The 26553-nt window shown below is 39.5% G+C and overlaps 2 protein-coding genes across 10 annotated transcripts in view; both read right to left on the bottom strand.

Moving 5' to 3' along the window:
- The window catches only part of cd164 (CD164 molecule, sialomucin), a 30207-nt gene extending 17843 nt beyond the window's left edge, over positions 1-12364 (bottom strand). Inside the window, exons 1-2 of one of the 6 annotated variants that reach the window (XM_063040794.1) lie at positions 12133-12364; positions 3265-3351 (exon numbers count right to left, since the gene is read on the bottom strand). In XM_063040794.1, coding sequence (XP_062896864.1) covers positions 3265-3351; positions 12133-12190 — 145 coding nt within the window. In that variant the 5' untranslated portion in view covers positions 12191-12364. The remainder of the gene's footprint in view (positions 1-3264; positions 3352-12132) is intronic. The other 5 variants (XM_063040796.1, XM_063040793.1, XM_063040795.1 and 2 more) reach the window with 5 other exon arrangements.
- An 8292-nt stretch (positions 12365-20656) lies between these two features.
- ppil6 (peptidylprolyl isomerase (cyclophilin)-like 6) overlaps positions 20657-26553 on the bottom strand; it is a 34801-nt gene continuing 28904 nt past the window's right edge. For all 4 annotated transcript variants that reach the window (XM_063040780.1, XM_063040778.1, XM_063040779.1 and 1 more), the window contains 4 exons: positions 25995-26142; positions 23471-23527; positions 22360-22495; positions 20657-20907 (listed from right to left, as the gene is read on the bottom strand). In XM_063040780.1, the coding sequence (XP_062896850.1) occupies positions 20796-20907; positions 22360-22495; positions 23471-23527; positions 25995-26142 (453 nt within the window). In that variant the 3' untranslated portion in view covers positions 20657-20795. The remainder of the gene's footprint in view (positions 20908-22359; positions 22496-23470; positions 23528-25994; positions 26143-26553) is intronic.

Below are 26553 nucleotides of genomic sequence, written 5' to 3'. Positions count from 1 at the left end.
AGTAGCATTAGGCTGTTGTATATTTAAACTCTGTTATATGTGCACTTTGCGTCAACTTAAACATTTACAGAAATTCTTTTTATCTGTTAAAATTATTTTATGTGCTGTATGCACTGTGTTTCTCTTAGTCCCAGAGAAACGGTGTTTCATTTAACTCTATGTGTGGATATGGCTCAATGACAATATAGTAGAATTTGATAAGCACTAATGCACAAATAAGTACATCCAGTTAAGATTAAAGTTAAGGGGAGATGTCCAAGGTTATATTTTTTTTAAACAAAGTGACACGTGCCTGGAGAGCAGTGTAGAGACGATAGGGAAATCTAAGAAAATCATAGATAGGCTCATGATGTAAGAAAAGTGAAGGGTTATGGGCTGTGTAGAAGAGCAAGGTTAGATTGAATTTGGAGTAATTTTATACAGATCAGCACATCATGGGTTGAAGGGCCTGTACTGTACTGAGTTCTAAACTCAAAAGGACTGGTCACACTTACATACACACACAGTAATTTACATTTTTTCTCCAATGCTTTGCAAAGACAAGTTTCACAACATATGCTGGTGATATTAAACTTAATTTTGATCTGTCCTCCCAAAGTGCAATATCTCACATTTGTCAGGATTAACCTCCATCTACCATTTCTCTGCTCACATTTCCATCTGGTCAGTAGGTAATCAGACTGAGGCCCCAACACTGATCCTTGCAGCATTCCGGCAATCTCTAGTAAAAACAACCCACTTTCTCCCCTTTAATCCTGCCCGACAAGTACAACTCCAGGCCCCCCTTTAACCCTCCTGATTCACCTTTTAAACTTTTTCCTGCTTCCTACAATTCAAAGGCAGTCAGTTTGCAGCTTGGTAAACATTACATGCTTCCAAATTCTTTGACTAGATTTGTAGCATCTTGTTATTCAATAAAGTTTCAACCAAACATCATCATCCATCTCAATCTTCCCCTTAGGAAAATATTAGTCCCAAATTCTGACTAGATGGCCTTTAAACAACACTGATGTCAGATGCAGGCTTGCTTGCTCAATAACAACTACTCTCACAAGCTCCTGCCTAGTATAGCTGTAAATAGCCTTTCTCCAATTTAGCACTCATTTCCCTCCCAATCAGCCCACCTAACCTCCAGTCATCTGGTGAGACCAATTTCCCAATACTAGGTGTAACATAGCCATTCTCTGGTAGATTTTCTCTGCAAACCATGTCAAGAAACATTCTTGTATGCACCCAACGAATTCTGCCCTCAGCTCGGACATTAAGGGAGTCCTGACCATTGGCAGAGAATAAACAAAATCTAATTCAGTTAACTTAATAATTGAGGATGTGTATGAGGAGACACATACACATCAGTTAACTCAATAATTGAGGATAGTAATAGGATCATGAAACTACAAGATTACCACAGAATATCTCACTTCACTAAACCCATTCTGAATGGAAAACTTGGGTCCTTAATTTGTTTGTTGTATGTAATACCAGCTCCACTGTGTAGACTTATAACTGCCTACAAAAATGACTTACTCAGTTGTACCAAGTTGTTTTTTAGGATGGCTATAAATTCTGGCCTTACCAGCAGAGTTCACTCCCTGTAAAGGATTAAAAGCAACATTGGGTATTTGAAAATAACAATTAAAAGCAAAGTAATCTCTCTGAGAACACCTCATTCCTTCTGTGAACCTAGTCGACAGAACTAGACTAATTCAACATACAGGCCATTTGACACATGTTCCACATGGGAAAAGGTGATGCAGAAGGAAGTGGACATTCAGCCAAAAAACAGCATTTTAAATGCACCTACTTTCACAATCAGCAAGTCTTACTCATTAACTACAACTTTAGGTCTGTCAGCATCTTAGCAAATTCCTAACAGCACCAAGTTATTTCACACATGTCACATCCATGCCAAATCAATAGCAGAACAGTATGGAATAAATATATGATGTTTGCAGGTTGAAAAAGGGAGATTAAATGATACAACTCTTAACAGTGTGGGTACAATCCACTATGGCCTTCGAGACCAGTACCACCAAAAAACAGAATTTAAAAATACTCAACTCCCCAATGAAACAGTCAACTTTTAGACTACATTGCTCCTGCTGATCCATTGTTTTGAGATTCCCAAATATTCTAAATTATTTTAATATTCTAAATATGTATTCCATAGAATATTCCAGAAATACCTTGGGGAAAAAAAAAGCTTAAGCTTACTTTTCACTTATTTAGATGTATGCAATCAGTACCTAGCAGCAATACTTGTAGAATTTTGCACTGGAGGCCTCATTTATCCCATCGTCTGAACAAGATCTACATTTACCTTTGCCTGCAGCATCACACAGTAACATTTCTTCTGCATCTTTTATTGTCCGAAGTATTTACACATCCTGGAAATTACCCAATACATTTAAAATACAGCTACATCCACAAAACTCAAGAGACTGCTATTCAGCTCCTCTAACCAGGAGGATGTCTGTTTTATAACTTATATTTCAATAAAAATATTTATCATTTTTTATTTTCAACCATATTCTGTTGTATATTACAGAAGATACAGAATCAGAGAAACAGAACACAGAGGACAGGAGGGCCTGCTGCTGAGTCCACGACAACCATCATACACCAATCCAATTTTATCCTCTACACATTCACATAGCACTGCCACAGATTCTATCGCTCAGTGACACGCCAAGGACAACTTAAAGTAGCCAGTTAACCTACCAAACCACACATCTTTGGGATGCAGAAGGAACATGGAGAGCTAGAAGAAACCACTGCACCATAGGAAGAAACTGAAAATTTCACACACCCAACACCAGCGATCAGGATTAAACCTGGACTTCTGGCAATTGAATATTTCCAAGTAATTCCCTAACTGCTTCAACTACATCTGAAGTATGGGGGTCAGGGGGTATGGAGGGAAGGCTGGGGCGGGGTTCTGAGTTGGAGGATCAGCCATGATCATAATAAATGGCGGTGCAGGCTCGAAGGGCCGAATGGCCTACTCCTGCACCTATTTTCTATGTTTCTATGAAGACTTTTAATAGCAGTTTTCCGCGATGAGCAAGCCTTTTGTGTTTCTGTACTCAAACTATGGTTTTTATTTAAAAAGGTTATTTATTATCAATACAAAACATTCAAGATGTGGTGTGCAACTTGCATAAAACACACCAGACTCTTAAGGTGATACTTAAATCAGTTAAAAATCCTGCACAATCACAGAAAATTGACAACATTAAACCTGAGTTCATGATAAATTCTTACCTTGACAAACTTGCCAATAGCAGGTCAAGTTGGCTTTTGTATTGTTGACATTACAGTCAATGCAGCCTTTAAATTCTGAGCAGTTGTCTAGAAATGAATTTAAAAAGTTAGTCCAACTGGTAACAATACTTTAAAAACAATTAGTACAAAGTTATCAAAGCTAAAAATTGCAGATGAAATACAAGAAAGCACTTGAGAAATCAAAAGGGCTAAAAAAGAAAGATATGAGGTTGCACTGGGAGACAAGGTAATAAAAGCATCCCAAGTGCTTCATTGAGATTAGGACAAAAGGGCAGCAAGGGTCAGAATTGGTCATTTTGAAGATCAGTTATATCAGATACATGGAGCTGAAAGAGATGAGGGAGATCTTAAATTATTTTTTTGCACCTGTACAGTCAGCCCTCCTTATCCGTGAAGGATTGGTTCTGGGACCCCTCGCGGATACCAAAAAACGCGGATGCTCAAGTCCCTTATTCAACCTGTCTCAATACGGTGGGCCTTAGGACCCAGCAGAACCCTGGACCTTATTTGACTTGTCAAGGTGCAGTATGCATTAGGACCCGGCGGCGCAGCTCTGAATCCGCAGTGTTTCTGTTCACGAAAATAAGCACGATCGCGATTCAAAGTAAGTGGAAATAATAAAGTGATCAGAAAAAGGCGAAATGCCATCGGTCACTGCAAAAGTGTTAGGCTACAGTCGGTCAACAATCGGAACAATTTCAAAGGATAAAATGAGAAAGGCCCTGCCCAATTAAAGCAACAATTATTACGCAGCAACGCAGTGGTTTAATTATTGGGTTTTGGGTTTTTGATCCTCCATATCAACCCGGCAGGGATTGCTCGGGAGCGATCTGTCACTGGATCGAACTCGGGAACTTCTGTTCCCGAGCCCAGCGCTGAAACATATGTTTATTAAGTATTTTATATGCATAGAAAGGTAAAATATATACTATATACTAAGACAAACATTTGACTAACTGATGCTAAATAATACCGGATGTACCTGTTCCGACTTACTTAGTAACAGAACTTTCGGTTTTTTCTGATCCACGATAACCTACGCACATCCTTCTGTATACTGTACTTTAAATCATCTCTAGATTACTTATAATACCTAATACAATATAAATGCTATGTAAAATAGTTGCAATACTGCTTTGTTTAGGGAATAATGACAAGAAAAAAAGTCTGTACATGTTCAAACAACAAGTGCTGGAAGAGCACTTCCGAGTTTTCTCGATTGGCGGTTGGTTGAATTTGCGCATGCGGAACAGGTAGATAAGGAGGGCCGACTGTATTTACTTGGGAAACACAGGGTCTAACTATATAACTAAGGCACAAGAGTGGTGAGGTCATGAAATGTAGCTGGATTACAGATGAGGTGCTTGCAATCTTGCAGCAAAATATGGTGGATAAATATCCAGGTTCTGACGAGGTGACTTGTCAAACCTATTGGGAGGTTAGTGCCGAAATTGCAGGGTCCCTGGCAGATGAGGTGCCAGAGAATTGCAGGGTAGCAGATGAGGTTTCACTGTTTAAGACTAAGAATAAGCCAGGATATTACAGGTCTTTACCAACTTTCAACAGTAAGTTACAGGCCCCCTAGCTCCTTTACTGCAAAACCCTGTAATCTCATCTCTAATCCTGCCAACAGAAACAACTCTTCTTACTATCTGGATCCCTCAATTAAATTTCAACCCAAATCCTAGTTCCAATTTTCCTATCCTGGTAACATCATTGTAAATTCACTCGACAGCTCAATCTCTAACACCTCCAGTCTTTCCTCTAAAATGGTGATGGGATGTGTATACAGTAATTGAGCCAAGATCTGACTACGGTTGTGATTCTTGGACATGGTACAGCAAATTATACTGCTGCTTTATATTTGCACATTCACTGTGACCCATGGCTTTCCTCCAACACACCAGAGATGCAGTTAGGTTAACTGGCTCTATAAAGTATCTTAGTAGGCAAATCAGAGAATAATAAAGGGATGACACTGATGGGGTTGCGCTCCTGGAAGTTGCAGGAGGTCAAATGTCTTCCTAGGTTGTAAGAAAACCTCTCTGCTCTTATATATTGTGCCTCAATAAAGGAATGAATTGTATACATCTTTTTAAAATCATCCTGCTGGTTCTGCTACTTTTAAGGATCCTTGAATATATATTAACAGTACTTAATAACTTTTCAAATACTGTATACTCTCTTGCTTTGTTGCTTCCAAGTGTCTTCAAGTCTCCTGGCACCAACCACGTAGTCAGGGAGGGCTGAAGAATGTTCAAGACCCTCCTTTGCTTTCTGTAACAACCTCAGTATACCCTTCTCCAATGCATAGTGATGTACCCACATTCAAATGCTAAACCCTTAAAAATGTTCCTGTTGTATTGCTCATCCAACCTAATACTTGGTTGAGACACAACACTGCCATTAACCTCACCTTTGTGAAAGCACTACAGAATATTGAGAATTTCACCCACATCTTCTGCCTCTGCTTACAGGTTACTTTTGGACTCCGATACCTCCCATCATCCACTAGTTTTAATGGATTTACCTGTATTTTTCTCTATTCTGCTTTCCTTCAATTTTACTCTCCGATTTTGTTATTCTGCTAGGCTTTCTGGTGCCAGATCCTTCCAGTATCTCACATAAAGATTCCCTTTCTGTGCATGGTCATTTTCATTTGGCGCCAACGTTATCTAGAGTGGGTAATCAAACCACGAGAACCTTTCTACTCTCAAATTCAAATCTCTTCCTTAAGAGCTTGCAAGTGTTCAAGATCTATTATTTTCAAGGAGTTGTTGCCATGCCACTTTTTCAAAACGACTTATCAGTCTAATATGTCCCATTTTTAACTTTACACTGCTCCATAATCTTGCTAAATGTCACTGAATTATAATTCACCCAGTAATATTCCTGCTACCTGCCTAGCTCCAATTCCCCAAATAGAAACATTTTCCAACCCCTTGTTATGTTAAATAGCTTCCAAAGACAGATTTAAAAAGTGTAGAACAGTAATTCAGTTTTGCATGGACATCTGAAATTCCCTCAAGATGCATTCCTCATGCTTATTCCAAACAGTTGCATCCCTCCCACTGCAAAAATAGAAATTAGACTTTCCTTGCTATAACCAACTTTAAAATAAAACGGCCAGGCAGCTGCAATGTTATTAGATATCTGTTTGAACAGGTACAATTTTTTTAAGCTTATTAATAAATATACATGACTTTGAACCTCTGCATTTATTGCGGATGGACGCATGAGAATTTTCAAATGCTTGAAAGCGCCAAGGAACCAAAAGAGCAAGGCAGCAAATGATGAGACAATAAAAAAAACTTCCAGATAATGAATGGTTGAAAATATCATAGATAATACTTCTGTTTACTGCGGTGGTCACACCTGAGTGCAGGCTTCAGATAGTAGACGGGTGATTTAATTGTGAAGCTTAAGGGATCCTCAGAAGTCAGTGAGCATAATATGATAGGATTCACCCTGCAGTTTGAGAGGGAGAAGCTAAAGTATGTATCAGTATTCCATTGGAGTAAAGGGAATTACAGAGGCATGGAAGAGGAGCTGGCCAAAGCTGATTGGAAGGGGACATTAGCAGGGAAAACAGTAGATCAGCAACGGTTGGAGTTTCTGTGAGCAATTCAGAAGTCACAGAATAGATAAACATCCAAAGATGAGTAAGTATTCTAAGTGAAGAATGATCAGCCATGTCTGACAACCAAAGTCAAAGATAGCATAAAAGCAAAAGAGGCATACAATATAGCAAAAATCTGTGGAAAGTTCGAGGATTGGAAAGCTTTTAAAAACCAACAGAAGGCAAATAAAGCCACAAGGAGAGAAAAGATGAAATGTGAAAGCAAGCCAGCCAATAATATCAAAGATCAGGAAATGGCAGCTGGATGAAATTTCCTGGACATACACTGAGGAACAAGAAGCTTGAACACCTTGCAGTGATGGGAAAAATTGATGGAAGAAAGTGTCACACTTGACGGTGCATGACATTCATGAGTTACATCAAGAAATGGACAGTCAGATTAAAGAAAGATGAAAGACTATGATCGCCCAAGTCATACGACACAGCACATAATAATGATGATTCCTATAGACAGTGATTGCTGGTTAATCAGGCCAACAGTTAACTGGGGCATCCACTTATTTGGGACAACTCCTAAAGAGCAAAAATTTATTGAGAAAATAGCTAGATTTCCTCCATTTATTTGGGACACTATACTGCTTAACTGGGGTAGGAAACTGTTGCCGCAGTTTCTAACTAGCGCCAGTCGCGTGCGCTTGCACTGCTGTTAGACATTACACCATGCTTCGAGTAAACTTCTAAACAGCATCAGTGACATGTTTGTTTTCAAACAGTAGTGACTTTTTTTGTTACTGAGAGTTGCTGAGAAATAAGCAGTAAGACAATTCAGAACTGTTTTGCTTACTGCAGTTTCAAGCATTCAGGTTTGGAGATTCCAGAAAGAGCTGGGAGTGAAAATGAAGTAATATCAGTACTTCAAGTTAGGAACTACAAAGAGTTTGAAGGTAACGACACACATCTTGAATGTTACAATTGAAGTGAAAATTTAGAGGACGCAATTGTCAAAAGCACTGTATAGAGGCAATCTTCTATCTGCACAAGGTGTCGGCACCAATTTTATTCATTTACAGTCAAAAGAACTTGACTGGGATCAATTCCTTCATCAATAAGTATTAGGAGCTAAAATAGTTTTATATTACTGTTGTAGTATTGGTAGTGGTCCAACTTGTTCCTTATTTCATTTAAATACATAATTTGTTGCTCAGTTTGTCCTTTTTAAAAAAAAACCCATTTAACTATTTCCATGAAACTCCAACTAATTGGGGCAGCCACTTAATTGGACTTAGCTGGTCCCAATTAAGCAGAAACCACTGTATTTCTCCAATAAGTGAAAGGGTGGTCAGTAGTGGAAGGTCATTATTCTGGCCAGAGGTCCAGGACCATGGTGTTCTGCAGGATTCAGTGCTGAGGCCTCAAAATTCATGAAAATATAGATGGGTGGGCTGACAAAGATTGCTACAGTTGTGGACAGTGTAGAGGACTGTCAAAGGATACAGCACCATATAGATCAGCTACAGGTATGGGAAGAGAAGTGACAGATGGAGTTTAACCTGTGAAGTGTAAGATATTGCATTTTGGGATGTCAGCTGTAAAGGCAAAGTGAATAGTTAATGACAAGACCCTTATACATTTGATTCAGAAAGGGCTCTTCGGGTCCGAGGTCACTAGTTAAGACATGGAAACACAGGGAATGGAGGGATATGGATCATGTACAGAAAGAAGAATTTAGTTTAGTTTGGCATTGTGCTTGTTCAGTGCAGATGTGGTGAGCCAAAAACCATGTTCCTGTGCCAAACTGTTTACGTAATGATGTTCTGACCAGCATCATGCCTTGATTGGCATCACTTTAACATCTATTACCATATCAAATGATCGTTAGATCTTGCTGTGCAATAATATGGGTCATGACAGCCAAAATCTGCACTTCAAAGCACACCAGTGGCAGTAAAAATACATTTGGAAATCAGTGGGTAAGAAAGGCATTATGGGACAAGAGGAGAGAGTGCCTTTCACAATACAGAGCTCTTTAGCATGTTGGTCTTAACATACAAAGATGGGTCCAGGTTTGCTGCTTCTTTCCCCTCAGGAATCCTTCATTTCAGTTATTACACCAAAGAGGGATCCTCAACACAGAAACTGGAAGATCTTCCATCTCCTCACCTCACCTCACCCCACTATTTCTGTGGTGCTGACCTACATTTGCAAATTTTAAAGTAGTTAAAGATTTAAAAACCATTTGTTTTGGGATGCTGGAAGACTAAAGTAGTGATACACAATAATAATAATAAACAGGAACAGTTTTTGACTGGACACTTTCTTTAAAATCACCCATTTGCCTATCTAAGATTTTCTTAATTGCCCCCAATAATAAATCTGCCTCTACCAACACCCGTGTTTAAAAAAAATGTACTTCTGACACCGGAAGGGCCCATTCCACACTGTATCTCTAAAAAAAACAAACTTAAAATCCTCCCTATATTTTATTATAAAGTACTATACCTAAAAATCATAGCCCCTCATATTCACCACTCTGGGAAAAAGTCTCTGGCTTTCCACTCCATCTATGCCTATCAAGTCACCCTCCACCCTCCTTTGCTCCAAAGAGAAAAGCCCTAGTTCGCTCAATCTATCCTCACACCATCCTGGTAAGTCCCCTCTGCACCCTCTTGAAAGTTTCCACATCCTTCCTATAATGTGGCAACCAGAACTGATCACAAGTGTGGTCTAACCAGGGTTAACATTCCAGGTTGATCAAATTGACCCAAAACATTACTTCTGTTTGTCCTACTTCTCAATATTTTTGTCTCATAAAAGCTGAAACTGAGGAGAATAATCTCTGTTCCCAAAGCTCTGTAAATACTGTAATATATTATCAACTATATCCAAACAGCCAGCAACAAGCCTCACACTACCAAGCCAGGTCACAAAATCTTTTACTGCATTAGTAACTAGTTTGACCCTAGGAATACAATCTGACCTATCTGGCACTTACAAACACAAGTGACTTTCAACAGTGTAATACTGTTACAATGAACTTCTAAAAAAATAAGCAAATACACTGTTCCTATTTTCCCCAAATAGACTATGCTTAGAAACTCCTTTCATACCTGTTGTTTTCCAAAGGATTGTTGGTCTTACATCTGTCTAACTGAATAAATTGAATCCTAATTTATTTTCCATTTTTTTCCTACCAGGTCACTAGTGTTTCTGCATCTAATAAATCTAGCTATTCCATGAAATTACCTCTACTTGTAGCTGAGTGGCAAGAGAAAGAGGGAGTTCGTGGGTATGCAAGTTTAATCTCATTACAGGAAGCCCCCATATTACCTGGGGCAGGGTTGTATTAAGAAACTTTCTATACAGTGAGATTTTTGGGCAGTGACTTAAGGAATTTCCCCTTCCAGAACTCATATGACCAGAATGTGGGAGGAGGTCGCTTGAGGAAAAGGTTCTAAAGGTTAAAGTGCATTTATTATCAAAGTACATTATACAATGAGATTGGTCCCCTCACAGGCAGCCATAAAACAAAGAAATCCAAAAGAACCCATTAAAAAAAAGACCTACAAGCACCTAATGTGCAGAGGGGAAACAACAAATTGTACAAGCAATAAAAGTATGCAAATAGTATTTAGAATGAAAGTGAGTCCTCAGACACAAAGCCCAAAGCCACGATCTCAGCCTCAGAACAGCACACAGTGGAACAAACATTGTGAAGCCTGCAGATAGTGCAAGCATAGACTTGGGAGAAATATGGCATTTCAGAAAATTACTGGCCCAAACATTATCACTTCTCATGCTGTCTGCCCTGCTGAGTAATCTAATTTATTTATTTTACATCAGATTGCAAACATCTGCAATTTATATTTGCTTTGAAAACAAGTTACAGCTTGTAGCATAAACATCACCTCTTCCATCTGCACTGAAACAATATCCAAAGTTAGCATAGGAGGAGTTTCCCAAGCAACAGGACCACATTCCAAACAAAGTAAATCTGTTGAAATATTTGAGGGATTGAGAATTCTGCAACACATTAGTGCAGTGTGCTCGGCACAGGAAAAACAGATGCTTAACTTCCACAAATTGATAACTGAGAGAAGTAATTCAATAGTGTTTTTTTTAAAAAAGAAAAACAAAAAGATATTTAGAGGAAGTCATTGCGGAAGGGCTTTTAAAAAAAAACAAAGGCAGATTTGCATCAGTGTTGGTGAAAAAAAGGTTAATAATTTATATTAGCACAATTAAGTGGAAATCTTAGTTTTTTAAAAAAACTTTCAACTTTAAGGACCTGGAGATCCTTTTTCTCTCTCTCTCTCTCCCCCCCCCCCCATCTAACTGGCCTTGAAGTGGTGATGAACCACCACTTTGAACTTCCAGTCCTTCTGTAGAAAGTGCTCCCTTCATGGGAGGGAGGCAATCTTGGGTGGCAAGCTCACCAGAACTTAACCCAATCAATGATGAAGCACCGAGATTTAAAAAAAACCCACACAGATAACCCCATCTCTATTTAAAATACATGTTTTGATGTTAAACTTTTGAAAAACAGGTATGAAGTTATCAATTTGATGAACTCGAGTAACTCTCAGTGTGGTCACCTTCAGGATTTTCAAAAAAATTTTGAATATTTGTATGATCTTGTTCAATAGACGTGGATTGGAAAAGACTGTGGCTGATTTAAACGATTCCATAATGCCGTTCAGGCTGTCGACTGAGGTTCGAGTATCAACAGGCAACCTGTATAGAATGTTCCAGGATTTTAATCCCGCAGACTCAGTCGCTACACAACCATCCACCCGTTTAAAGTAGTGTAAAAACAAATTAATACGGTAACAAGTCTTCAATTCTGAATGCTTAAATGAGAGATGTGTTCAAAATGTGTTTCATGTCGCCCAAAGTCCTTTACAATCAAGTTATTTATATACTGACATTTATATCACCATTTATACTACTCCTAAGCATAGTATTTATTATACGCGGCGCCTCTCAACCCCCATTTCACAGACATCTTGAAGCCTTAAAAAGAGCGAAAGAAAGCAGAGAGGAATATGGACGATGTAGGAGGGGACGGAGTGCTGATTTAGCGTCGGGCCGCCGCCAGAGCCCACCACTCAGTAGGCCAAGGAGAGAGGGTCAACGTTAACACCGAGCACGACACGCCGACAGAAACGAGCTGCTGCTGAAGGGAATAGGGGTGGGGGTGCGAAGGAGAGAGGGGCCCCTAGGCCTGAGGGGACAGCGCTGGTCGAGAAGGGAGCTCGGGGCCGACACACCTGCACATAAGCTCACGCCCCAGAGCAGCGCGACGCTGCACAACACGGCCCAACGCATCGCCGCTCGCCTGTTGGTTCGGCAGCGACGGCAAAGCAGCGGCTGGCTCTGGCTCTGGCTCTGGCTCCCGCTCGCTCTCCCCCGGTCCGGCTGGGGCGGCTCGTCGCTCTGGTTCACGTGACGGGGCTAGCGCGCTGGCGCGGGGTGGAGTCGGCTCCCGCGCCAGCCGATAGGCTGCTCCTGCTGCCAGATTCCGCCTCGGTGCAATCCGAATCGGCCTCTGCACCTCCCGGAGGAAACTGCGCTCGGCCGTCTGCTCGACGTCACAACTGGGGCCACGGCGGGATTTGCAAATTGCATTTTATTTTTTATCTTTTAAAACTCTCTAGCCGTTTGAAAAACATATACAATTTTAAGACGCAACTTATTTTTTTTTAAAGTTGAAAACATTACAATTTTTTTAGGGAACCCAATGCATTGCGAAACTACCGTGTCACCCATGCTTAATATGTAATTTCCTGGTGACGAGTGACATTTCATTTTGTTGATATGTATTACTTATTTAACCCTTGAATTCATACTGCAAAATAAAAGCTACAACAAATCACGAAAAGAAACTCCGGGTGCAATTGCATTGAAAAGCAAGGATTGCAGATTTAATGCTAACTTAATTCGCCCAAAATAAATTTAAAATAAAAATAACTTGCATCGGCCAAAAGTAGGAGTAAAAAATAAAAATTAGTGGGAATATTTCGCAGTTCGGTCAGTTTCTTTAGTGAGAGAAAAGGAGTTAGCAAACTGTCGGTCAACGATACACTTTTGTCAGAAATAGAAAATTCGAGAAGAAAATAATTAAACTAATAGAGGGGGAGTCGTTGACACAATAAAGAGATTGTGCAATATTGTTAATAACAATAGCCTCTTTCTGTACTGTACTCTTCTGTGATACTGTGGCTCTTGTTTGGTCAATGTAGAAAGGACCACAAGGATGGGCAGTGAATATTAAGCATCAATGAAGTTACCAGTAGAACAAATGAAAACAAACTCATCTCTGACTCATTTTCTTTCCACAGATGTTGCCTGTCCTACTGAATGATTCCAGCGTTTTCTGTTTTATTTCATATCTCCACCATCTGCAGCTTTATTTCATTTTTAATTAATCTGGGTCCTTTACAGGCTAGCACATTGAATGGAAAGGCTGAATGTTAATGCACTTTGAAACAAAAGTCACCAAGTATAAAGAGAGAAGCTGTATGATTTATGAAAACTTGGCCCTTGCCTAAAGATGTGTACATATTTCTTGGAGATGCACGAGACTGCGGATGCTTGAATCTGGAGCAACAAACAATCTGCAGGTGGAACTCATCAGGTCAAGCAGCATCCTTGGGAAGTAAGGAATCGTCCTTGTTTTGGGTTGAAACCTGGCATCATAATTGAGATTGGAAAGGTGAGGTGGCCAGTATAAAGAGAAGGAGAGTGACACAAAAAGATTCTGGGGTGATGGATGAACTGGGGAGACAAGCAAGGAGGTGCCTGGAGATGAATCTGGAAAACAGAGGTGAGTGAATGACAGGCGAGAGACTGTCTTAAAGACCCCATTTATAAAGCTGTTGCTGAACAGTTTCTAACTAGCATCAGACACCTTGTGCTTGTGCGGCCATTAGACACTACACGATTCTTAGAGTGAACAGTTTTTAAATAGTGTCAGTTCCACGTGTTTCTGTTCAAAAAGCAGTGTTTTTTGTCACTGATAGTTGATAATAAATATGCAGCAAAACAATTCAAAATTGTTTTGCTCACTGCAGTTTCAAGCATTCAGACTTGGAAATGCCTGAAATGTACAGGGGTGAAAATGAAACAATTTCGCTACTTTAACAAGTTAGGAACTATGAAGAATTTGAAGGTATCGATAATCATCTTGAATGTTAACCTTGTCTCCACCGGACACTGTGACTCCAAGTAGCTGTTTGTATGTGACAGTGGCCACACCTGGGTACACTGCTTCGACAGGTGGGCTAAATCAGGTGAGGGTAGCCGATTGGTCTCATACTCTTGCAAAATAGGGACATGCCTGTCCCAGCATGCAAAGTTAGCTCAGTGTGGATGAAATCTATAGCGAGATCCAATAGCCTGTAGGTGATTGTGCAATGCTCTGTGGAGAGTGAAGGGCATGATGGGGCACAGAAGTCATCATGGTTATCTACTGTAACCAGGGAAGAGACCAGTTGTGACGTCCACTTGTACCGCTGGACCCGCACTTCCGAGGTCGAGAGAATGGAACTGCCCAATGTGACACGGCTTTTCCACTTTTAAAAACTCTCCCATACAGGTTTCCTGTCATCGTTGGATAAGGTGGACAACCACCAGTAATATTGGTAGTGTTCTAATTTGTTCTTTATTTCATTTAAATACATAATTTATTACTCAATTAAATGACAATTTGTCTTTTTTATACCTTTTTAACTATTTCCATGAAAACTTCGACTAATTTGGGCAGCCACTTAATTGGGCAAAAATGTACTGGTCTTGATCTTTATGCCCCATATCTCAGAAAGGATGTGTTGTCATTGGACAGAGTCCAGAGGAGCTTCACGAGGATTATTCCAGAAATGAAGGGGTTAACATATGAGGAGCATTTGGCAGCTTTGGGCCTGTACTCACTGGAATTTAGAAGAATGTGTGGGGATCTCATCGAAACCTACTGAATGTTGAAAGGACTAGATAGGGTGGATGTGGAGAAGATGTTTCCTATGGTGAGGATATCAAGAACTAGAGGGAACAGCCTCAAAATTGAGGGGAAATCTTTTACAACAGAGATAAGGAGGAATTTGTTTTAGCCAGAGAGTAGTGAATCTGTGGAATGCTCTGCCACGGACTGCAGTGGAGGCCAAGTCCATGGGTGTATTTAAGGTGGAAATTGATCGTTTCCTGAACAGTCAGGGCATCAAAGGATATGGCGAGAAGGCAGGTGTATGAAGTTGAGAGGGATCTGGGATCAGCCATGATGGGATGGCAGAGCAGACTTGATGGGCTGAATGGCCTAATTCTGCCCCTATGTCTTATGTCTTATGGATGTCTCCCAATTAACCAGAAAGCACTGGCATTGCTATAGGAGCACAATATTCAAAGTGTGGTGTGACCAATGCCACATCCTTGCTTTTATATTCCAGTCCTCTCAAAATGAATGCTAATATTGCATTTACCTTCCTTACAACTGACTCAACCTGCAAGTTGACCTTTAGAATCCTGCACAAGGACTCCCAAGACCCTTTGCATCTCTGATTTCTAAATTTGCTACTCATTCAGAAAATAGGCTATGCCTTCATTTCTTTAGGAAAGTGCATGACCATATACTTCCTAACACTATATTCCATCTGCCATTTCTTTGCCCATTCTCTTAAACTGTCCAAGTCCTTCTGCAGTCTCCCTGCTTCCTTGACACTACCTACCCCTCCTACCCTATCTTTGTATTGTCTACAGCTTGGCCACAAAGCCATCAATTCCCTCATTCAAATGACTGCAAATTGATTAACGCAAAAAGAAGCGGTCCCAACACTGATCCCTGCAGAATAGCACCAGTCACCGGCAGTGGGAGGTGGTAAGCGGCATACTAAGTTGAGGCACAAGGCATGAGACCTGACCGACCATTAGTAGAGCAGGCACTTCCTAAAAAAAGGATGAGGCACTGAAATACAGGAAGAACCAAGACCCTGCAGGCAGTGAGCACTCATCGTCACACTATGTCTGAAACTCAGCAACCTCATCTGACCTTATCAACCAGACATTATTGGGGATGCATAAAATTGCAACCAGGGTGCCCAACAGATCCCCTTGACTCACGGCACAGTATGAGTTCATGCAATTTAACAGTTGGTAAGACAAATACACCCTCTCAACTTTCTCTACAGATCTATGGAAAACAGGTCGTGCAACGATGCAGTGCTGGCCGGAACCAAATGGTGAAATAGAGCCAAACAGTAAACCTGCTGACCCCGAGGATGCCTCCTGAGATGTTTAAAGTGACCTCAGCTTCATATGTGCAGTCAAGAACCACCTTTGGGGATTATGAGATCTTATGTGTTTGGTCAGTCACGTTAATTGGAATACTGTAAAGGTTGCTTGCTGAACACCAGCTCTATCCCGACTAACATTCAGATTCAAATCTGAATCCTTGTCAACATAATTTTTGCTTTTGTGATCGTCTTCATCTTCGCCTTGCCGTGCCTTTGCATGCTGCTACTATCGCTCTGTGTCAACTCACTGCCATTGTCAACATTGAATAGGCATTCCCAGTTTGTGTTAATTTTTTATTTTAATTTAGCCACGTTAATGATGGATAAATCTGTACAGCATGATCTCTATAAGACTAATCATGCCAACAGAAACTGAAACTACAGAAAGTGTGTCAATACAACGTTACTTACCTGGAGTATGGTTTTAGTACATTCCTGTCAGATCAACAATACCCCCATGTGTTTTATTTGTAATACTGTACTGTCTAATGAAACCATGAAACCATCGAGATTGCAGAAACATTTCCGTAAAAGACGCCCTGAAAAGGCTACTTATAGTATTACTCAGTTCCAGAAGATGAAAGTAGCATTTGAAAAGCATTGCACACTCGAGTCATTTGCTAGGAAAGCTAAAAATGACCTTCATAGTAGTCTCATTGCTTCTTAAAACATTTCCAAAATGATAGCAAAGTGTGGAAAATCTCATACAATTGGTGACAGATTGATAATGCCTGCTGTATCAGAAGTGCTCAGCACTGTTCTCAAAATGGATACCAATATTTTAAAATCAATTCCTCTGAGTAATAACATTGGAGCTTGTCATATTGATGAAATAAGTGAAAACATTATCAATTATGCACAGAGTCACATAAACAGAATTTGGGATACAACTGGATGAGTCAACCGTGTGAGAAAATGAGGCATTACTAATGGCATAGGTACGATTTATCAAAAATAGAAAAGTTTATGAAGAGATTCTCTTTTGTATAAAGTTAAAATAAATATCAATGGAGAATCAATGTACAACAAGCTCAAAATGTATAGCGAGGGTGTATATTCTGATTAGGAACATGATTTCTTGTGCAACTGATGGAGCACCATATAATGACAGGTGGCTATGCTGGTGGCATTTATGAAAAAAGAAATTCCAAGTCCATTTAGAATCCATTGTGTAATTCATCGTCAACATCTCACAGCCAAAAACCTCAGCCAGCGATTTTTTTCAAGCATGGTTCTTGTCATATCTGCTGTCAACAAAATTAAAGCTCCTCCATTAAATAGCACAATATTTCGCCAGTCATGCCAGGATAATGATGAAGAGCTTCTTTACGCTGAAGTGTGTTGGCTGTCAAAAGGCTACTGCTTAAAACATTTCATTGATTTTTTTGACAATGTAGTTGAATTTTTGTTCAAGTTGACATGAGCTTGGGAAACAATACTAAACTTCTATATGGAGATGTGACATACCTAGCCGGCCTGTATGACAAAATGAACATTCTAAATATGACACTACAGGGTGAGAATTTCAATTTAATCCAGGCAAAATGTGCAGTGTCCACTTTTATCAGGAAATTGGCAATATATAAGCAAAACATTGGGAGAAAAATGTTCTCATAGTTTCCCTGCATGGAAAGTTTGCCACTCATTTTCACATATGGTGATTTGTTTACACCTGCAGTCTCGGAAGGATTTTCAGAATTGATTGAAGGATTTGAATGACCTGGAAATTCTGGACTGGCTAATTCACCCATTTCTTCGCAAGGTGGAAGAGCAGGAAGAAAGCTTGCAAGAAGAAATTTTCAAAATTCAGAATGATGAAGAAGCAAAAATACTTTTCAAAAATGTCATATTTTGTGGTATGTGGCTACACTGTCAAATTAAGTTTCCTGGTCTTTGGAGAAGAGCCAAACCGCTCTTCATTACATTTCCATCCTTCTACCTTGTTGAAAGAGGCTTCGGTGCAGTGAACTACATACTCACAGAAAACAGAAACCGCTTTGACATTGTTACACCTGGGAATTAAAGGCTTTTGCTGTCACACCTTGAACCAGATGTTTCAACTCTTGCTGAAAACCATCAAGCTCAAAGGTCTCATTGATACCAAAGCTGCTGTTCTGTGCACAGGTACTGTGTAAGCTAGGTTTAAAGACAAATAAAAATATAAATCAGAATAACTTTTCTCATCTTGGCATATGGCAGACATGTTTTTACACTATGAGGACGCCGGAAATTATATTGTGCCTGAGAGGGGCGCTGGCAAGTATGAAGATGCTTTAGGGGAGCCTTGGCAAGTATGAAAGTGCTTTAGGGGGGTGTTGGGCTTAAAAAGGTTGGGAAATACTGTATGGTTATTTATCCACTCTTTCTACAGGTGAATGCTCTCTCATTGTAAATGTTCTTGTAAGGCATGGAAGGAAGATTAACAGATGGTCCAAAGGCATCCCACATCCTAAAATAGAAGACTCAGACCTGGGCTGAACTTCTGCATAGTAATAATATATACGATCACCACCATATGCTGGCATCTAAATGCTGGCCATCAAGGTGACGCATAAAGTTAATACATAAGAAAGCTAGATTCCATTAAGATGTGATTGCACGATCAAACCCAACACCAAAAAGACTGAGGAAAGATAATCAGGTGCAAGCAGATGAACTATGAAGACATCCATGAATATGAGGAATGCTTCAAAACAGTGTGATTGAACCACTCAGGAGTTCCAACTATAAATTAATTTAACATAGAGAAATCTGACCATGGTCCACTGATGTCAATCTTTATTAATGGCTTGAAGCCAGATGTTGTCAGATCGGTTAGGTTAACAAACTCAAGTTGGAATGAACCCAACACTTCATGCAGCCGGTTAGTGGATATCGCTAACCAAGTGGGTCAAATCATGGAAGTTTGAGTAACAGCATTACAGGCAGGACTTCCATCAACCAACGACAGAAACAAGACTAAGTCTCTAAAGGAGCATATTATTTTAGAATGATAAAATATAACATTAGGCTAGAAATTGTAGCCCTTGCTTGCCGTAATCAAATATGGCCAGTTGGTACAAAAATTTGATTAAAGAGAGGTTAAAGATCTCTCTTCAATCTGTAAAGATCTGTCCAGGGACAAAGGAAGATGGCCAGCCGGTACACAAATTAATGGGATGTTATACAATTGCCGATAGAAGTGGCTGATTGGAATGTAAAGGCTGCTCCAAAATGAATACAGTTGAATTCCTGTCAAGATGGCTCTCTCGGTGGACATTTTTCAGAAGCCCATAAAAATGTCTATTTTACTTCTTTTAAATCTGTTTTTCATCTTAAATGTGCTTCTGGGACTGTAGGAGCATGAGATTTACAGCTTGGAGATTGATTAAGTGATCCAGCGCTTTGTTGCCTCCAAGAAGATTCCAGGAAGCGAGCATGTACTCAGATGCGCTCAAGTGGAGTAACTTAGAACTGAGGTCCGAGCCGTTGTTCAACTCCATATTTCCAATTAAAGTGTCGAGGAAGATTATTGAGATAGGGAAGCGAGTGCTGAAGGTGTGCAAGAGTTCAGCACCTACTGCCTGACATGTCTGTGAGCAGCCTATTGCTGTGTGACTAGCTATTGGCAGACAGGTATGCCTCTGCCTTGTGAGGTGTCCCTCTCTTTTGATGAACGTCGGTGATGTCGGAGGATGGTATCGTGGTTTTATGTTTATGGATTGGACTATTACATTTATGGACTGTGGACTTTTTCAAACTTACGGTTTTTAAATTCTGTGTTTTTTATTGCCCGTTCCTTTTCCGTTTTGTTGTGCAAGAGGAAGGGGTTTGGGCGTTGATGTTCTTGGTGCATTATGTTTTTTTTGTGTGGGGCAGGGATTGTTTGGGAGTTTTTGTTCTGTTTTGTGTGGGGGAGGTAGGGTTTGGAGTTGATGTTCGGGATGCCATTCTTTTTTGTGTTGGGGTGGTGGGTTTGATGTTTCAATCTGAATGACTTTCATGTTCTTTCTCTGTCTCGTGGCTATCTGGAGAAGACAAACCTCAGAGATACATATGAATACACACTTTGATAATAATAAATGAACCATTGAACTCCATGGAAAGGTAACAGTGATTTCATGTATTAGTGGAAAGTCGTTAGAAACTGTTACATATAAACTCCTTCCCTTCACTACCCTGTAGGTCACTCTTGGACAAGGTGTAGCCCCACCCACACCCCATAATCAGGGTCACCTGAAGCCATGGGAGCATGTGGTGGATGCTCAAATGAGCAGCTAGCTGGTGCATATCACAAGTCCTGGTTAGGCAACCACTGACGCCAATGCCACTGACACCACTGGGCCATCTGTCTTGTAAAGACCTGCCCAAAAGAACCACTTTGGTAGAAAAATTTGCCAAGAACAATCATGGTCATGGAAAGAACATGATTACCCACGTCATACAACATGGCACATAATGAATGAACAAAATTGCAGCATATGATAAGGGTAACTAATTGTTTTCTGTGGTAGTGTATTTTCCTTATTCATTTATAGCATCATTTCTTAATATTACAACAAAATAATTACATTTGAATTGTTTGTATGGTGCAAGAAATATTTTATTGTGAGGAAGCCTGAAGAAAACTTGAATGGATAGTAACTTTAGGGAAAATAAAAGAGCAATAATACTTATGGAGAATAGTAACCACAATCTGTAATTTTACATTCCATGGTTGGTCTCTCATTATATGTGGGAACCACTTCCAGTTTATTAAGAACTTCCGTACCTGCTATCAGGTGTCTGTCAAATAAAAAGAAAAAATGAAGAACTATGATTAACAATTGGTTATTTCAAACAATTTTTGGAATACTTGATACCTGAGGATATTTGAACTAAAAGGTTGTGTATGGTACAGGGTAGAAAGCTCAAGGTAAACAAGCATTTTTTTCCTTTCCTTTAGGTTGTAAACTTCCAATTTTTTCTTGCTATTGTCTGCACAGGTATATAGTAAGGTTTTCCTCGAAATTTTTCCTTCTTTGTGTGCATGGCCCTTCAGCATGTCCTTAAATAGCTTGGATATTTCTCATGACATGAAAGGGACCGTTCAGTCAATGGAGACTGTTCTGGTTCACAGACTGTTCCCATCGGTCCTACTCCTCCCTCTATTTCCCTGAAACTTGTTTGCTCTCACATGCCCACCAACCTCACTGATTCTCCTGCCACACAAGTACACCAAATGCAGTTTACCATGGATGATTAATTTGTCAGAGCATCTTTGAAATGTGGAAGGAAATCAGAGTGCTTTGAGTCCACACAGTTACTGGCAGAATATGCAAAACACAGGTTCAGGTTTGAAACTGGGTCACTGGAACTCTGCAGGGTTACACCACTGTGTCTTTATCCTAGTTTGAATTTATCATACAGGTCCCTGACACCTTTTTAGACTAGGCAGTGTCCTCTATTATTGGCCTTCAACCTTTCCCATGATCCCAAGGTTAATATATATAATCCTATCCTCTTCTGCAAGTTCAAAGTACATTTATTATCAAAGTACGTATACATTAGGCAACCTTGAGATTCATCTCCTAACAGGCAGCCACAAAACAAGGAAACCCAAAAGAACCCATATATAAAAAAAGACTGTTGAATACCCAATGTGCATAGAGGGAAAAAAACACATAATGGCAATAAAAAAGAACCCACAAAAAAAGACCATCAAACACCCAATGCACCCCATGCAAATAATAACTGCAAGCAAATAGCATTCTGAACTGAAGTCCACAAAGAGAGTCCCACAGTTCAGTGCAGAGCTGAGTCATGAAGCAATGACCTGAACAGGCCCGACCCTAGCCCCGACCATTTTTAATCTGTCCAGCGCTTAAATCTCCAAGCTTGCCTGAAACTGTAAGTCTGACTTTATCTGACTATCCACGTGCATATAGATACAATTTTAAGAGTTAATCTTTTAAGGTGGTCTGGAGTCACAGTTAAGGATGGCAGATTTCCTCCCCTGAAGGACATTAGCAAAGTAGATATTTGAAGTTAAAAACAAAACAAGGCTGATGTTTCGAAATCTAATTTGGCATTTTAAATTAAACAATTATCAATTTGGTGTCTTCAGGAATTAAATTTTCCATACATTTTTTCCCTAAAAATCGAAAAATCAAAACTAAAGTTATCAATATGAAAAATTAATCTACAACAATTTTCATTAAAGCAGCAGTACTCAGATAGGAAGAAGGAGAAACCTACCCAAAAGATACAAATCTGGTATTCATCCAAAGCGTTGGTTGAAGTGTGATGTAGAACTGACTTCCATTAGTATGTGGCCCCTTGTTAGCCATTCCTAGGATTCCTCTTTTGCAGTGTGAGATAGCAAAATTCTCATCTGGTAATAGAAAGCAAATAACATGCATCATTTACTTTTGCTAATATTCACTATGATCTAAATTGGAATCTAGCAATATCTTTTTTTATACTAATTTATTACAAAAAAAATCTAACCCCTCCCAAGACCGAAGCTGCTTATTAAGGAGAAAAAAAGGTTAAATACCTTCTCATATAGTAAGAATTAATAATAGTCAACATCTAAATTTAAACAACGAATTGAGGGTTTTGAAAGTTTTGAAAGTAATTCAGAAAGGGCCCTCACAATGTTTGAAAGTCTTGACAAGATTCAGAAATTGAACAATGAATCTTCTCTAAATCTAAGCATGACAACATCACATAACCATTGAGCATGAGTAGGAGGAGAAACATCTTTCCATTTAAACAAAAGCACCCTCCTAGCTATAAGAGAGCTAAAGGCCAAAATATGTAAATCTGATGTCTTCAACTTGATATCTTGTCCAGCAACAATACCGAATAAGACTGTCAAAGGATTAGACTTAAAATTGACTTTGAAAAGTAAAGAAAAAGTTTGAAAAACTTCTTTCCAATATTTTTCAAGAAATGGACAAGCATTTCATATCAGAAGGTCTTTCTACTCTGTGGTCAATGCTCTATATTAACACCACCTGAACACCTCACTACCTCATCGCCAGTTGTACTTATTATGGTAATACAATGGGAGAAAGACTGGAGATACATTTTTTTCATTAGCTTATGATTGTCTCATTCCAAACTTTTGTCACCAGTTAATCTTTTCTGTACCCAACATTATTTAAGTTATGCACTTTACTTTTTTTATTTATGTGTAATTCATTTGTAGATTTTATTCTTACTTTCCTAAGTAATTATGTGTTAAATGTGCATTACGTGTATTACAGTGCTTTACACCCTGGTCCAGAGAAACATTGTCTCATTTGATGGTATACATGTATATAGTTAAATAACAATAAACTTGACTTGATTTAACTTTTACCGTTAAACGTTTCTCCATAAGTAGACACTCCACCGTCTCCTCTATTTGATAGAACATCTGTAGTTTCAGAAAAGATAAAAATATGAACATGAATAAAAGATAAAAATATACACTTACTGAAGTCTGTCAGATTAACTTTAACATTAAATGTGGCTTCGTTTTTTTTAACCTCCCTTGCTCCCTGGTCCATCCACCCACCTCATCGCTTCCAGCCCTATCATCAACAAACACACCCGAGACTCACCTATTCAATTCAAATGGAAGCAGCGAAGGAAAAGGTTATCTTGGATCTTATTATTTTGTGTAGTGGAGGATTGACTAATGATCTTATTATCATAGAGATTTTGAGGACAAGCAACTCCAATGTGATATAATTCCATATAGAAACTGAAAGTGATTGATTTAATGCAAAACTAGGGTTATAAATACAAATAAATGAAATTAAAAAGGCATCAGGAGAGTTCAGAAGAAAAAGAGAAATCTCATCAAATGTTGCAAAAATTTTGAAGGGTTTGACAGGCTAGACATAGCAAGGTTGTTTCTCGTGACTGAGGAGCCTAGGACCAGGAAGCATAGTTTGAGAATGAATGATACAAAATATTCCTTTACCTAATGGTCTCTGGAGCTCAGTCATTCAAAATTGACCAACAGATTTCCAGATAATAATGGAATTGAGGAAACTAAAGTACTGGATAATGGTGGCAAGGTCAAAATGTAGCCATGATCTTGATGAATCATGGGGCAGGTTAGAAAGGATGAATGGCCAGTTCCTGCTCTTATTTTTTATGTTCTTATATTTGTTGATTTTGTCCTTTAAGGAAGGTTGGAAGAAGACTCAGTTCCATCAAAGTTCTGTGATAACTACTGTCAAAGTGTGTACTGCATAATCTGTTAGAATCGCAATAGGAAGTGCTGGAAGTGGTGGATGGGTAGTTAGTGTGGGAAAAGTGAACAACTTCCATTGTTCTCACTAGGCCTCTATTTGCTCCTAAAGATACGTGCAGTTCTCAGTCCTGGCTAGATGCTTCTTCTCTACCTTGATTGCTCCCACAGCAGTAAATCCCAGCAATCAGAGAAGATGTTATATTATATTATATCGGAGGCCTTGAGAACTTATTTGAAATGTTTCCTCTGTTTTCAATGCAATGTTTAGTAGTGATGGAGCTCAGTGCAGAGTACCTGTTTCTGAAGACTGGTGTTGGGCATGCAAACTATTTGGCCCATCAATGACACATGCTGAGAGTACTTAAAGCCATGAAGTTGGTGGCATTGACCAGGAGATGATGCTGATATTGGTTTGTCTATCCAGCCAGAGAATGTGGAGGATCTTGCAGAGACTCTACCTTTCCAGTGCTTTGAGGTGTCTGCTGTAGGCAGCCTATTTAGCTAAAGAGGATTGGAGGATGAAAATCTCTCCTCCTGGGAAATCTCAGCAATTCAGATAGAAGGAAAGATTAAATAAGCTGGTTTTGTTTTCCCTAGAGCAGAAGAGGCAGAGTGGTAACCTGATAGAGGTATACTAAATTATGAAGGAGACAGGGCAGACTGTAAGAATCTATCTCCCTTGATGGGGTGGCTACAACAAGAACACATAGACACAGAAGATGATTGGTGTCTGGAATGTACCGCCTGCTGTGTACATACATCTACTGATGCTTCTGGACACATCTTCAGTGATGTTCCTGGAATCATCGGGTGTTTCGGGTCTTTCAACATCATACAACCTCCTCCAGGTGACCCAACCGGGGCTGATCAGACCCCAGCTTGTGTCCAGACGGCTAGCTACTTATGACTCCATGGCTCCTCTCTCTTGAGGAAATTTCTCTCCAAAGTTTAAAAATAAATTTAACTGCTAAGGCAGAGAAGGCTATGGACCTGATGTAGGTGAATGGATTAGTATAGATAGGTGGATGACAGGCTATGGATAGGTTATGTCACCCAGATGCCTAATTCATGTCTCCAACAGCAGATCCTTTGGTTGAAGGAAAGTCAGTGAGTCCCTGGTGAGCAAAAGAAATGCTTTGATAATATAAAAATCAGCCTGAAGAAATTCAAATAAAACCTAAAATGTGGGAAGACATTGGATCCAACAGATACACCTGGAGGAAATCTGTTCAGCAGGGAGCTGTGCCACAAGAGTGCCGCAGCTGCAAAAGGAGAGACTGAACAACCAAAAGACCCAACCACTAACCACTTACTCATGCTCACACTGCACCAGAATATGTGGATCCCAGATCGGCCTCTACAATCACCTGAACACCCACCAATAGACAACCCCTTAAGCGAACGTCATACGCAACTCGAGTGATCGCATGACTACTAGATACTGTAGGTGATGTGGTCAGTGTAGGTGCCATGTTTCTTCGTTCGCTATGTGATTATAGTTGTTTGGAGTCTTTCTACCATGTTATATAAACTATTATAGTTACCGATGATGTAACTACTACTACTTCAGCAGTGTAGTATTCTGATCAGGCTGACTCAAATGGTAAAATCAAGTTCTTAAATTAGTGTTCTGTCTCACCTCCCCCTTGAATCCAACCATTCTTCACTAGTCTGTGAAATATTGTTCCTTTATAACAAGGTTGTGTGTCCACAGGTGAAGAGCTTGCCTCTGCTGTGCACAATGCCGCAAAGTTTTTGCACGTCTTCGGACAAATATCTGTAAAAAGCTTAGAATATACATTAATTTATTATTAGCAGACTGATCATAAATATCAGCTTTGGTCTCTCTAAAGAAAGAAAGATTTTAATGATTGGAACTATTTAACACTAATAAAAATATTTTGCACTCCTGTAACTATTTCAAATGTAAAAGAAAAATCATACTCAGTATTAAGATCCTAGAAACAGCAGTGTGATACATTGGCTTCAGTCACATTAATGGCCAGGTTATGGGAAGAACTTTGTTTCTGTTCAAAGTAAAACAAAAGGATTTTCTATGACCACAAGAACACTTCTTCAGTACTCTGCCACATATTATGCATTAGCCTAGATTTGAGAGACACAGTAGACTGCAGATGTGAGAATCTGGAGCAACAAATAATCTGATTGAGAAACTCAGTTTAGCCTAGATTTTAGTA

The sequence above is a fragment of the Mobula hypostoma genome, chromosome 2 (genome assembly GCF_963921235.1).
Source record: "Mobula hypostoma chromosome 2, sMobHyp1.1, whole genome shotgun sequence".
Classification (NCBI taxonomy): domain Eukaryota; kingdom Metazoa; phylum Chordata; class Chondrichthyes; order Myliobatiformes; family Myliobatidae; genus Mobula; species Mobula hypostoma.
Note: the sequence above shows the minus strand (reverse complement) of the source record. Positions and strands in the feature narration are given on the sequence as shown.